At 37.4% G+C, this 15,664-nt stretch overlaps 1 protein-coding gene across 1 annotated transcript in view; it reads right to left on the bottom strand.

Annotated features, from left to right (window-relative positions):
* usp43a (ubiquitin specific peptidase 43a) overlaps positions 1–15,657 on the bottom strand; it is a 106,798-nt gene extending 91,141 nt beyond the window's left edge. The window contains exons 1-2 of the mRNA XM_026263001.1: positions 14,375–15,657; positions 8,930–9,079 (exon numbers count right to left, since the gene is read on the bottom strand). Of these exons, the coding sequence (XP_026118786.1) occupies positions 8,930–9,079; positions 14,375–14,965 (741 nt within the window). The 5' untranslated portion in view covers positions 14,966–15,657. The remainder of the gene's footprint in view (positions 1–8,929; positions 9,080–14,374) is intronic.
* Between the last annotated feature and the right edge of the window lie 7 nt (positions 15,658–15,664).

Here is a 15,664-nt window from a genome sequence, read left to right as displayed (position 1 = left end):
AGTGCAGCTTTGTTCGTCAAGTGCAAAACTCACCACTTTAGAAATTATTCACCTCCAGAAAGTCTATAAGAGCTCAGTGGAAAAGAGTGCCAATTTAACCCATTTAATTTTTCCATACTTCGAAAGTCACTTAAATGGATGAAGGCAAATTATAGACAGACAGCTGGAGGCAGCAAAGGTTCCTTTTTGTTGGTTATAAATCACTGTTAAGTGGGAGTACTAATATGATTCTTATTGGTACAGTGACTATACATCTATATACATTTATCATGCAAACTGAAATAGATTCATGTAGAACCAGTATAGCAGCCAAGAAAGACTGAGTGAGTTGTCATTTCTGAAACTATCAGTCATTTAAAGTAAACCACTGAAGTGAATACTTTCATGGCAAATCTTTCTGACCTTCTTTGACAAACAGCCCAGGAAATAACACTTGACCTGCACCTCTCTTTACTCTCTTTCTCTTGGTCTCTCTCGACAGTTTTTTTTAACTATGTTTACAATATTTGACAGGTTTACACTGTAAATATCATTTTTGTAGTACACCAGACTTACTCTGTCCAATGAGTCAAAGACCATATTTTCATGGTCTTAAAGGGGGGGTGAAATGCTCGTTTTCACTCAATATCCTGTTAATCTTGAGTATCTATAGAGTAGTACTGCACCCTTCATAACTCCAAAAAGTCTTTATTTTTATTATATTTATAAGAGAAAGATAGTCTGTACCGATTTTTCCCGGAAAAACACGAGCGCCTAGAGGCGTGACGTGTGGGCGGAGCTAAAGAATCACGAGCGCCAGTAGGCTTTCGCGTTGAGAGCGTTTGGAAGCTGTGACACAGATCCAGAGGCTGAAATTTAACAAGAGCAGCATCAGCAAATGCGTCTCTATGTGGTATGTACTGAAACTGTATATATTTGCTTAGCGGTTTTGGAAAATGACTAAGTTCCACTTTATGTCGTCTTTTTTTTTTTTTTTTCTTTTTTTTAAGCTGTACATGTGGAAAGTGCAGTTTGATGACAACATCGCATGTTGTTTACTTGATGTGCTCACGCGCCGATAGCTAAGTTAACAACACAGAGATATTTGAAGCAGTTTTACTCACCGCATGCGGTTCCAACACACGATCGTAACCCTTTTCCGTTGCGACTGCATTATCCTTAAGAAATAAACGATGTTCAAATCCGTCGTCAAACTGGGCCTTGTTTGTAAAACAAGCATCTTCGAAATGCAGGGAACAAACAAAAACACTTGCACAACTCCATTGATGCTCTGTAAAAATAAACTCCATCCACTGGTCCCTTAATGCTGTTTCTCTTTTGGTAATCTGTGCAGGGTTGTCTTGCCCTGGCAACCAATAACACACTTTTTTTGTGACTTTTCGCGACGCTCTCGCTCTGATCGGTGAATCGCTCTGATCAGTGAAATGTTTGTGCTCAGCCTCGCTATAAAGGAGTGTGCGCTCTTCCGGCAGAAGTGCGTCAGGACCCATATAAGGAAATTCCGCTCCATCTAACGTCACACAGAGCCATACTCGAAAAAAACTTTCCGAAACTTGTGACAAACCGGAAGAGGTTTTTTTGGAAAAAAAATACTCCTTCAAATGTACAACTTAATTTTTGAAACTTTGTCCATGTTTATCATGGGAATCCAACTCTTTAACAGTGTAAAAAACTCAGTATGCATGAAATAGCATTTCACCCCCCCTTTAACCTTATGGACTCATTTTATTCAGTACTGACTCAGATTCGGCTTTCCCTTTGTGAAAAAGATGTTAATTCAATTGTATTAAATGTACACTTGTTGTATACTTTTTCCCCCCTACTATTTTAAAATATAAACTGTACATCAAGATAATGTGATAAGAAGTTTTAATGTGCACATGTAAGGTACATGGTCCTAATTATAACTGTAGTTTGTTTTTAATATTACATTTCAGGTGAATTTTTTTTTTTTTAATGAATTAAATTGCAACAATTACAAATATTTTCAAGTTTTCCTTTCTCTTTGGAGTGTCACAAGCTGTTTGTCAATAGATAAGATCCGTAAAGTTGCAAAGACTAAAGTCTCAAACCCAAAGAGATATTCTTTATAAAAGTTAAGACTTGTCCATGCCTTCCTAAAATGCCTCATTTAAACACGCCACCACAAGTCTACGTCACAATGTGGGAAGATTTGCATAACACAGCTCAAATATGCATGCAAAGAAAGAAGGCTTAACTACGATTCTTGCTGTTGCTGTTACTTAGTTTGGCCTTTCAATAGAGGACACCACTAGAAATCATTGGTTAGGTTTTATTTACAACACTGTTCCAGAACAGTTCAATCCAAATATTTAGATGTGTGCAGCACATTTTATGGAAGACTGTTTCCTGATCCTGGGAGGATGACTATGACGCCGGCTGTTCTGACTCACAGTCTGTAAGTACATTTACATATGAAAGGATTTGCCACTGATGATTCAAACGTGAGTTCTGAGCAGTGGTTCTCAATTCCAGTCCTCACGCCCCCCCTGCTCTGCACAGTTTGCATGTTTCTCTTATGGCTTCAGATGTTTGTTCTATTCAAACGTAAGTGCATCACAGGATATTCCACCATGTTTCCAGTTCGAAGCAAACGTACATGTTTATTCAGAGTGCACAGAAGTGTGCGTGATGTAATTTTAAATTGTATTTATTTACAGAGGTTTAAAAAAAAATAATAATAATAGTTTACAGAGGTATATGGTGTCACACTTGTCCATGTGAGAAGATGTTGCGTTTTGCAAATCTGTGAATGAATGTTCCGAAGTGAGGTAAACTTCAACAGATTTCCCCTGCTCATGGAGTAGGGAGAAATGAACACTGTGTAGTAGTGTTGTCAAAACACCCGGTACTTCGGTACCAAGTCGGTACTAAAAAAATTTAAATGTGACTGTACCAGGTTTCTTTAAGTACCGGTAGTACCGAGGTCCCGTTCAAACCCAGTTCAGCGCTCTGATTTCACGAAGCAGAAAACGAGGACGGAATCTCAAAATCCAGTCATGAAAATGAAACGTACATTTTAATATGGACAGTCATGGAATTTGTCAAAGTTAGCATAAATTAATCAAATCAAATCAACATATGGACCAGTATCTGTAAATGTTAAGCCGCAAAAGTTGTTTAAAATATGAATCCGTGTTCTGCACGTCTCTGTGTGAATTAATGAATGGCAGAGACGTGCGGGTTTGTTTACTCCATATACTACATGAACATAGCTCACTTCTAATGAGCTGATTATCTGAAACCAGGTCTGTTAACAAAGAGAGACATAAAAAAAATATGCAGAGCTAGGGGGAAGAGTACTGGAATTGAGAACCACTTGTGTAGAGTAGTGCTAGTTGTTTGTCATTTCTCTGATCACAAATGCAGACATGGTTTTATGTTTATGCTGCACAATGCAACGCAAAGTGTAAAAACACAGTATAGGTCATTATAATCCTTAATTACAGGTGCATCCCAATAAATTAGAATGTCGTGGAAAAGTTCATTTATTTCAGTAATTCCACACAAATTGTGAAACTTTAATAAATTCAGTGCACACACACTGAAGTAGTTTTAATTGTGATGATTTTGGCTCACATTCAACAAAAACCCATCAATTCAACAAGTTAGAATACCTCTCAAGACATTTTTAGTGAATTGTTGGCCTTCTGGAAAGTATGTTCATTTACTGTTCTTGTACTCAATACTTGGTAGGGGCTCCTTTTGCTTTAATTACTGCTTCAATTCAGCGTTGCATGGAGGTGATCAGTTTGTGGCACTGCTGGGGTGGAATGGAAGCCCAGTTTTCTTTGACAGTGGCCTTCAGCTCATCTGCATTGTTTGGTCTCTTGTTTCTGACCTTCCTCTTGACAAAACCTCATAGATTTTCTATGGGGTTCAGGTCTGGTGAGTTTGCTGGCCATGTCAAGCACACCAACACCATGGTCATTTAACCAACTTTTGGTGCTTTTGGCAGTGTGGGCAGGTACCAAATCCTACTGGAAAATGAAATCAGTATATTCAAAAAGCTGGTCAGCAGAAGGAAGCATGAAGTGCTCCAACAACAGCAGATGACCTTGCACCCCATATCATCACAGACTGTGGAAACTTGTCACTGCACTTCAAGCAACTTGGGCTATGAGCTTCTCCACCCTTCCTCCAGACTCTACGACCTTGGTTTCCAAATGAAATACAAAACTTGCTCTCATCTGAAAAGAGGACTATGGACTAAGAGTTGAAGTCGTTATCAGACTGGTTGAATTCTACAGGATTCACATATGTGTGTCGCATTCTTTAAAGTTCCTAGAAACAAAGATATTGTGAGAGATGCACCTGTATATCCCCACTGGATGCAACAAATGGATTGTGTTCTGACCAGTGTTCTGACTGGGACAAGCACCACAGAATGACAAGGGGCATAACATTTCAATCACAATGCACTGGATAGCTGGCCAATCAGTGAATGAACAGCGCTCTCTTCCACCCTCAATACCCATGGCTGAAGTGCCCTTGAGAAAGGCACTGAACCCCAAAGTTGCTCCCCTGGTGGTGGATATAGCTGTCCACTGCTCTCGGTGTGTGTTCATGGTGTGTTCACTACTCACTGCTGTGTGTGTGCACTTGTATGGGTTAAATGCAGAGCACCAATTCTGAGTCTGGGTTACCATACTTCGCGAAATGTTATGACTTTCATAATACTGTACTTTTAAATATAAATAAAATGCCAGTTTCAGAAAACATTAGTATTCAATATTATTTTGAAGTATACTATTCCCGTAATAAGTACTCTATTTAAAAACACACTACTGTATATTGTACTTTTTTGGACAAGGATCCTCTGGTCTCGGTCTTGACTCAGACCCAACATGCGCTGACTCCAATGAGCTGATCTTGACTTCAGATCGATTCAGCAGCCTCAGTTGTTTGCTTTGGTTATGGCCCCAATATTGAAATCTTTAGAAACATAGGGCAGAGAAATGATAACATGGGAAATGTAAATTATTTCAAAAAAAATATATTTAGTTATTTATTTATTTTTAAGTTGCAAGTCCAACTATCTAACCATTAGGCCAAAGCTGTCTATTTATGGTTAAGTTTATTGTTTTATTTATGGTGCCATCTATTTATGGTTTGGTCTATTTATGGTTAAGTTTAACACAGACTGGATCTAATTGGAACTGACTGATGCACAATAAAGCATGAAATATGTTCAGATAAATAATAAGGATTGTAGCATCCATGGAAAATGTTACTTATAGTATTCTTTTAATGTCTGCTTCTGCTCCAGTGAAAAGTTTGCACTAGTTTAAAATTTTTGCACCACTAATAACCAAATACAGGCATGTTCACTGTGGGCATAAACAATCATTAATCAGAGGCATGTAAATTAGCCTGTAGGCCTATCAGTAATAACAAACTTGTGCTAAATTCGCTTCATGATGCACCACTCACTTGCATGAGCAAACGGCACACCAAACCTATAAAAATTCCCAATATGATCAACCATCCCAGACAAATATTCAAATATTTAAATATTCAAATGTCAAATTCTAAGCAATAACGGTGTCTGAAAGTGTCTAGCTGTCATTGAGCTCTTAATAACCATGTCTCAGTTTGGATGAGATCAGAGTGTGATGTAAGGGACCAGAGATACGGACCCATTCTGTGATGAGTCTAAAAATGGCTGTTGATGGAGCTGCCACATTACCATGCAGGCTTGGCATCTTCATTCGCTGCCACTACAGCAGACAAAGGCTGAAGTGTGTTCACTGCCAAAACACAGACTTCAGCTGACCTGCTGCTGTCTGACACCCCATACAATCCACTGCGTTCTAACAATCTCTAAACTCTGAGCTGTTTATATGATTATCAAACCTGCACCTTCTTTTAAACATTCCAGGGAATTTTTATTAAGCACATTCCACGCTCTCAAATTCCTCACTGATTTCTAAAGAGAATAAATACTAACAATAATGTCTCAGTGAACCATACAGAACGTTACAACATGTTCACAACACCCCCACACCAATCCACCCACTCACTGTTTCCTCCTACACCCTCTCTCTAGCACAAAAGTTAACAAATGAAACAGGAAAACTAGTCAGCCAATGTATTATACACAGGGGGGAGTCGTGTCTTAGGCTGCAACATCCTTCTCATTAGCCTAATGGTGTTTGAGGCCTTTAACTCAGTAGAAACAGCATGTAGAGAGACATACCCAAGATGACTGGTATTTAACTGCATTACTAGTCCTATTGATATACACTACATGTATGTGTGGTGCATCATATGCAGCACACTGCATGTGCTAACATGAATAGGCAACAAATAAGTGCATGAATAAGCATTTTAAGTTAACAAAAATGTTAACTATTGGTCTAAATACCTAGGCTTAACTTTTATTCAAGTCATAAATAGTATTTAATATTAATGAATTAACATAAATATATTTATACCAATTTTTTTAATAAAAATCAAGCAGAAATAGCTGTTTAAGAGAAATTTAAAAAATCAAGTAGAAATAACTGTTACAGGTTATTACATTTTTAGTTTTGGACTGTAGATAACTTTTGTGGAACTCTTAGGGTTTTAAAATATACAATGCACTTGCATAGTTTATTCGTGACAGGTAAGCTACAGTGAACATCTAGTTTAAAGTATGTCTATTATGTTGGACCTTTTATTCAAAGTAGCCCAGTATTTTACCTGTTGAGACATGCCTTCACTTTTATAGACCTGCGGCCGGATTCACGAAACTTAAGGATAAAATTCCTCATAACTGCCCATTTCTTTTTATTTTCTAATTTAATAAAAAAGATACAAATATTTTGTATTCCCCAAAAAATATATTTTTATTTGTTTTCTTTAGATTGTTCTTAAGACAAACCCTACGGAGAATTCAAATTCTTGAAAAAAATATTCTTAAAAATCATTGTAAATAACTTCATAGCCCCAGACTTGTCTTAAAACCCAAACAATAGGAATTATTTAATTAATGTATTGGGTTATTTCAAACTAATTGTTATATTTAAGCATTACAATAACAGCTACATGTAATAGCATAAATAGGAAGACTAGGGATGTGCATGTGTTTTCTGAAGGGACAGCGATGACTGCTAATGGTAAATATGATCGGTCATAATTAGCCTATGTGTGACACTGCTTTTTGCTGACTTCAAAACTCATTAGCAACTCTAAAATTAGTCAGATAGAGAGCTTTAATTGAACGCTGTTCATTTTGGCTTATAAAAACATAATCTTTGGCAGTAGCTATTCAGCGCATATGAATGTGCAGGACGCATTTGCTGTAGAAGTGCGGATTCACATACCGGAAGCGTTCACTCAGACGAGAGCGCAAAACCACAGCACAAAGATGAATGAAACATATCGCTGCAGCTTGAGTCTATTTTAAAAGGAACTGTTCAAAAACAGGCCGCATTAAAACGTGAAGCTGAGCGCCAGTCAAAGTCGCAATGAAAATATACAGTCTATGTTGCATACTTATTATGATTATTAGGGTAATCTACAGGAAGCGCAAGAAGACAATGTGAGTTTATCAATGCGTCATGTATTCATTCAGATAACGGCTGTTGTTTTCTTTTTTAAAAAAAACATTAAGATGTTCTTAAGCATATATTTGAGAACTTATAAAGAATTTTTTAAGAATTAAGAACATTCTTATGAACTTTGTAGAATCTTTCTTAAGAAATGTATACATTTATTTCTTTAGAAAATTTTCTTGAATACGGCCTCTTTACTATAAGAGCAGTAATGCGCGAAATGGGCATTTGAAAACATTCTTTATTTTTATAGTTCTGTTAGGTCACACTAGTAGTGCAAAAACTGAATACAACATCTCTAACATAAGATGTTTTTTAATATAATTTTTGATACTGTGTGCTGAGAAAAAAACATTCCTAAGTAGGGATGATTCATGAGAACATTCGACAAGCATATGTAGATATTTTCTATTTTTGCTCTGTCTACAATCACATACTGGGTAGGAACTTATAATTCGTTTGTTATTTACTTTGTGAATGTTAAAAAGTATGTTCTATGTAGGAGGAATATGGAAATAATTAATTAAATGTTAGTCTACTACCGTGTAAAAAAAAAAAAGAGAGATGCTGCTGAGGTAGACCATGTTTTAGTAGCTGGTCTGAGCTGGTTTAAGCTGATGTTTAGTTGGTCCTTAGCTGGTCATGAGTTGGTTTCAGCTGGTCTTAAGCAATTAACTCCTGCTCAAGATCAGCTTAAACCAGCTTAAACCAGATGCCATGCTTCAAAACATTCCTGACCAGCATATGCTGTTTTTTTTTTTTTTTTTTTTTTTTTATAGATTACATCGGCCATGTCATTGTCATGTGACCTACCAGTGACAGCTGTGTCGCTTTACTGCCACTCACACCTCCTCCCCCATACTACTGGAGGTAGTAAGTCATCCAGAACTTAACATGAGTGTAACGATATACAAATCTCCATATTCATCGGGAAGAAGGAGGCGGAACCAGCGCACAATCAAAACATAATTTTAATATTAAAAATAAACATAAAACAGCACAAATAAAAACCAAAACATAAAATATTGTCCAGGCCTGGTATAGTCGATCCAGTTTTATATCCTTCCATCTCCTACGTGGGACTCGATACTGGCGGTGGGGCGCAGGTGTAGCTCATCTCCAATCACTACACCTGGCCTCACTCCTCGTTCCCACGCCTCTCGGCCCTGCCCCACTCGCCACAATGAGTTCTGACATACTACTCCTTTGACATAATGTTTTTTGCATACCATATTTTTGTCAGTGTGAACAGTAAAGCCCACTGTGTATGGTTGTAGGAGTTTTCCATCGCTGCATTTTCAAAGCAATTAGTTGATTTTGGAAAAAAATAAAATAAAGAGCATTTAGAAGGACTGAGGGTATATTACCTTGCTGGATGGTTTGGTTTTGCTGTTGTGGTTGTTGTTGGTGGAGAGGCTGGCGTCCTCATGTACATGGTCCAGAAGCCACAGCAGGAACTCCAAAGCATCATGTTGAGCGTTCCCCTTGAACTGAGAGCCATACTTGGACACAACACTCTAGGGTAGGAGAGGGAGATGTCAGATAAACAATGACATGAATACAGTTTTAAAACTAATTTCATTATAACTTCAATCATACAAATATTGTTTTTCTCTTCACATACCCAAATACTGTGGCCGATTCACAGCTGTTCTGATATATATAAATGGTCAGCCAAGAAGCAGTAATGTCTACACCGGGTCTTAACATGCTTTTAAATTTGTCTCCTGTGACCACTTTTGTTCGGATTTCAAACAGACTGTATCACACATATAAAACTGAATGAATGAAGCCATTACGCTGCTTATGAATGAGGAGAAAAAAAAAAAAAAAATGAGTGAAAAGGATACAATTGGTAACAATGACTTTGCTCATAATCCGTGTGTTTTGTCACAACATAGCGAAGTTAGAATTGATTGTTTTTGTTCACTTTCTTAAAACACATCCCAGAATGCTCACGTTTGGTGGGCGGCAAACAGGCCTTTTGTCGCTGCTTAAACACATTTGACCACACTACAAATGCAATTCCGACTGAGTGTGTTTTCAGCTTGCTCTGGAAGTGGTCGAAAGTGGACAAGCTCAAGACCTTTTATACTGTGCTGTACTGTTACACATGCTGTTGTTGTAATGCATCATGCACTTGTGATTATAAGCACATTTTAATACCAGAGCCTTATAAGTCATAAGTATTGTTGTGAATGGCCCTTAATTGTTATATAAATAATAAATATCACCAATATTCTAAAAAACATACAAGGTGAGGTGTTATTTAAAGTTAATTTAAAGTTCAGTTACAGGTGCTGTTAGTGTACTAAAAAGTAACACTTTAAACTGCAAAGTTGCCCAATACAAAGACCTTTTCAAATGATTATGTGTTCATAAATTTACTTAAATCAATGAAGAGAAGTTTTCCACTTTCTTCTGTGCAAACTTAAAACTCACAGTTTAAACTTGATTTGTAGTCAATGAATTCAGGCCTAAAAAACTAACATTTACCAAATGTCCTGAGTGACTTTTATCCAAAGACGGACATCAAGAACAGGTTAAATGAAAAGGATTCTGAGCACATTAGCACAATGTCATAATCAGATCATAATAATCTCCTTATCTGCTTATCATATTTGGATTCATCTGGGATAGAAGCAGATTTTGGAAGTCACAAAGCTTCAGTAAGACTCGAAATATATGGGTTACTCAGAGCTCTAAATTCTGCTCTGCTATTCTAATAGCGCCTAATTTTGCTGATTTTTTTCCCTTAACAAACAAAAATCCTCAAATATTGCATTTTCCACTCCTCACAGGAAATATAATATTTTTTTGTCATTTCATATGGCTTCAGTACTATTGCATTAACCAGTACAAGAGGTTTATTTACAAGATGAATAACATTTATCACTGTTATGGTGCTTGCTCAACTGTATCAAAGGAATAGTGCACCCAAAATGAAAATCCTGTCTTCATTCACCCTGATGTCAAGCTTTAAAGATGGTTGCTCTTTTTTGTAACGCTATTATAATAAATGGAAACGGATGCAAAATGACCATAACAGCGGTCCATGCAACTTGTACACTATTCTAAGTCTTCTAAAGCCTTACAAAACCATGTGTAAGAAACCAACACTAACACTACAGTGTTGTCCGATTCATGAAATCATTCTTATGAATCATTTCAGTGAAGTTTTAACTGGTCTGAATGATTCATTTCCAAATCTGAAAAGTTCAACTCAATGACTTAAGGACACAGTCCACACACGAAAATTTACATTTTGACATTATTTACTCATCCTTATGTTGTTCCAAACCAAACAATTTTAGTTACAGATGTATGGCAATTAAAAAACACAGAGACATTTCTTAAATATCCACAGAGGAAAATCAGTCATACAAGTTTGGAATGACATGAAGGTGAATTTTCATATTTGAGTGTACTGTTCCTTTAAGGGCATTCACACTATTCCATACTGGATGTTATTTCAGTCTCCACAGCAACTGCTGCACAAGTATCAATTCAAGTGATGTCTGCATGAGTTAAACAAGTCCAAAGTTCCAGAGATGTCCTCGTACATCAGCTTTATGACATTTACACCTATGAATGTTTGTTTAACTGGGAATACAGGCTGTAAACTGATACTTCTACTGAATTGCGGACAATAACAGGCTGTACACAACTTCAGGTGGTATTATATTTTCCATGTATACACAGCCACTCTAGGTTAACAGGTGCGTGAAACATGCCCTGGGGATAAAGATATTTAGAAAATTGACTTTCTTCCTCACAACTAATCATAAGCAATTAATGGATCAACAATCAACCCTTTGACGGTTTGAATAAGTCGCTAAACATAATTGCACAGAGACATTGAAACCCTGTAAATTGAAAAACTGTAAACATTTCATTCTTGTTCTTTCAGCCTTCTCTCAGTATATCAAGTTCCAATGGTTAAACAGCAGCCAATATAATTTGTGAGATGTAGTTTAGGCATAAATTACTGGTCTCCATTCACTTCCTTCCGAGGACAAACCTCTCCCTTCTCTTACACAAGAATGACAAACAAGTCTAGCAGGTTAACGCGACCTGTCTTGGTTCCATTGGCAATTCACTGAGCAACGTGATGAATGACGGCATTACATAACCTCGGCTTCAGCACTGCTTGCAGAGTTCCTCTCCTATTCTTAAGCTACAGGAATGTGCCTTTACTACATACTTCTTTTCATTTTAGGATTGACTAGTTTTCCATTTAGACCAGGAGTGTCACAGACATGGCCAGTGGGCTGAATACAGCTCTCTGAGGGATCCAATGATTTGAGGATAAAAATTAAAAGTAAAACCATAGTGAAAAGGGAACAAAAACATATGTCCGTATTGTTTCTTAGTATGAAATATATTCAAAATATTACATTTTAATTAGGCCTGTAGTACGTCAGGACAGATTAACTTTTCGTCTTAATTTGTCAGCTTAAAGTGTTGGAAACATTCTTTTATTTATACATATCATGCAACAGTCATTTTTCTATTTTTTGTCTTGCTAACAGCAAAAAGGTGGACAGAGTGTATACAAATGTGTGACTCTGCTAAGAAACATCCATACATTTCTTTTTATTTCATTTTATTTTTTTTATTTTTTTTTACAAATTTTATACATTTATATAAAATCAAAATTATTGTATGTAATCAAAAATCCTTAAAGAATTAAATTACTAAACAGGTTTCCCTTCATTTCATAATACAGTAATAATTATTTTAAGCAATATAACTCATTTTGGGCAATTTATATATATATATATATATATATATATATATATATATATATATATATATATATATATATTTGCTTTTTTTGCATGCAACCAGATCTCAAGGGATCAGTGTCTCAGTGGAAAAAAAATATATATGAAACAATAAAAACATGTAGGTCCAGTCTAAAACCTAACCATCAGTGGAGCAAAAGCAGATCTTGAAAAATGTATAAATGAAATGCACAAATTCATACTAATTAGCCATCCATTCGCCAAAATGCAGAGTAGTTACAAATGAGAGTGTGTTGAGACTGACAGCCATGATTTAGAGGCAGACAGGAAGAAAGAGAAATCAGAGAGCAAGAAAACACAGAGAGACAGATAAAAGTCATCAAGTCTGTCTTATTTCTCCACATGGAGGAAAGTCATTAATTTCTGCTGATCTCCAGATGCTGTATTATTCACTTTTCCCTGACCATGCCCTTCCTCCTCAACCTCATTTATCTCCTCACCTCAGAGACTAAATATCCACTGTGGCCTGTACCACAGAGATCCATGTCTTTACTGTAATCAGTACTAAACCCTGTAAACAAGACAAGCACAAAGCCCAATTTGATTAAATATTACTAATACAACTATTTATATTAGATCACATTGCAATCTGTTCCTATGGAAGTGCAATCTATTTTGAGGAACTAAAATTATATTGGTTGTAATATAACTTGAAAAAGGTGTTGTTGAGAGGTAAAGAGGAATGCATGGAAAATGGGACAGATATCAGAAACATGGATTTTAGGATGATGTCTGAGCAGAGCACAAGCTGTGCTCAAGGTGGTGTGTGTATCAGTATTGCACCTTGCTGGGTAACTGAGATGACGCAGAAACACACAAACAGTCCACACACACATTTGTACAGCTATCTTTGTTGGACTTGCCATAGATGTACTTTATTTTCACACTGATCTAGCAATATTTTCTATCCACTACTCCTCACAGAAATGTTTTTGAATTATTATATTTTTAGAAAAAATATAATTTAGTATTTTATTACATTTTTTTCCCTCGTTGAGATGTTGTCCTCACAACATCAGAAATTCAGGTTTTATCCTTGTGGAACATTTGGTTGTGCATACATCAGAAATAATGTTAAACAGTAACTGCTTCAAAAGTAGCCTACTTATACGGTGAAATTCAGGGGAAAGCTGACTTTTTTATTTTTATTTTAAGTAAACTTTGATACACTTGATACTGTAAACTAATGAGGTCTATAGACATAGCAGAAACTGTCCACAGTATAAAAGCCGAACAGGGTAGCTCTGAATGAATGGGAACACCAGGGGCAAAGTCTGTTAACAATCTCTCTCTCTCTCTCTCTCTCTCTCTCTCTCTCTCTCTCTCTCTCTCTCTCTCTCTCTCTATGGACAAGCATTGAGTTACAACACTGTGTAGAGATACTGTGCCTTCAAGGCATATGCACACAACTAAATAGCTGTGAGCAATCTATGATTGTTGATAGTGGATGACAGAATTCTTATCTGTGTGTTCTTAGAAGCATAATGTTTACAAAGGTGTTATTGTCAGTGATGCAACATTAAAGTATATTTGCATTGTTGCAAAAAGAATAAAACAGAATAAAACAAATGACTGTTTTTCTAACACATTTTTACAACAAAAAAAAAACATTCCTCATTCTTCCAAATCATGTCTGTCGAATTGCTGACAGGTGATTCACCTGTCGCCTACTAGCCTACTCTAAGCCCCTCCCACTTCCACCGAATATACTGTAGATTGATGAAGTGATGAGGAAGAATGCGCTGGTGTGTGTGAACCCAGATCAATGCGAATCGGACATTTCCGAAAGAAACGCGTTCAACGAATCCTTCAGAACGAGTTTGATAAACGGCTTAAGATCAGTGTCTGTTTAACAAATCTACCTGCTGATTTTAGCTTAAGTTTAAGTCAAATAAAACGATTCCATTCTACACTGAAACAAACGATCATTCTGATAAGTTGAGCTACACTGATTGCTTAAAGCGGTCGTTCGTGACTCCGTTCTGTAAGTTGCTCGAAACTCACCTTAAATTCCACTGACAGCTGAGGCGTGTAATCGAGCGTCCAGAGCGCCCTCACTAGCGATGCCAGCTTCTCCGTCACCTCCCCCCTCACCTCCTCGTTCTTCATCATCCCGTTGATCCTCATCTCATTGAATTCACATTTATACTGCTCCAGACCCAAATACTCTGCCAGAAGTTCCGTGTTACTCAAGCACTGCACCACGGCGTTCATAAAACAGGTGTTTCCGTGGTTCTTTAGACCCTGAACCCCCGGAGTTTTCTCGCCGTAACACCAGGACAGTCTTTCTTTGACGGATCCATAAGAAGATGAGGGAGCAGCGGTCTTCCTCGCCGAGCTCTCTCTGGGATTCCCAGTGTTGTGGGCGCTCAGAGTGTCTCCAAACCCACCATCATCATCCTCCGCCGCGTCCGGCTGGTCCGCGTCCCCCAAGTGTGCCAAAGTGCCCAAAGTTTTGACAATTCTGCTCATAAAATTCCCAAGCGATTTTAGCGATTTCCTTCTGAACAGCTTCTGGGACTTGTGCGTCTTATCCTTGCGCTTGGCTGATTTGGCTTTGATTTTTTGTTTCCTGGTTTCCCTCGGAGTATCCATGTTAAGTCTGTTGTTTCACCCAAACCGATAAGTGGAAGTCAGAAAGAGAAACAAGTGCACTCTGGTGTGAAGACGAGGCGCTCCCACCTGTGCGTCTTGAAAACCTACATCACTAAAGCATCACGACGAAGAAAAACAGACTGTGAAGGCACCGGTGTCTGTGCCGAGGCTGGTGATGACTAACGCGTCCCCGACGTTCCCTATCACTGATCTCAGCTGCGCTAGTTTCGCTTTATCCATGACGCTCTTACGCACCGGGAATTACACTAGTCTCAACTCCATCCTTCAGTCAGACACAACTCTTGTTCTTTACACCACACCTACACGCACTTGTGTGTGGATGACCATTACTGGCTGTTTGTCGCCCGCTCTCTCTTTCTCTGGCTTCTGGTTGGAGTAACTGCGTCTTCTGAATGGTAGATACAAGGCTTCTACCCTCCCACTATGAATCTTATTAGCCTGGTTTACTTTGAACTTGTATTGGGAGAAGTGAATATGGAAATGTATAATATAAATGGAGGTTTATCTACACCTGTATTTACCTGCTTCATCGCTGCCCATCAATATTTTCCCACCAAACACAAACATTGGATTTTATCTATTTAATTTTAGCTTTTGCGTCATTATTTTGTAATTAATGTAATGCTCAGATTAAATCTTCTTTAAAAGATTCTGAAATGTTCCTGTAAACATATAACC

This window comes from Carassius auratus, chromosome 6 (genome assembly GCF_003368295.1).
Source record: "Carassius auratus strain Wakin chromosome 6, ASM336829v1, whole genome shotgun sequence".
NCBI lineage: Eukaryota > Metazoa > Chordata > Actinopteri > Cypriniformes > Cyprinidae > Carassius > Carassius auratus.
Note: the sequence above shows the minus strand (reverse complement) of the source record. Positions and strands in the feature narration are given on the sequence as shown.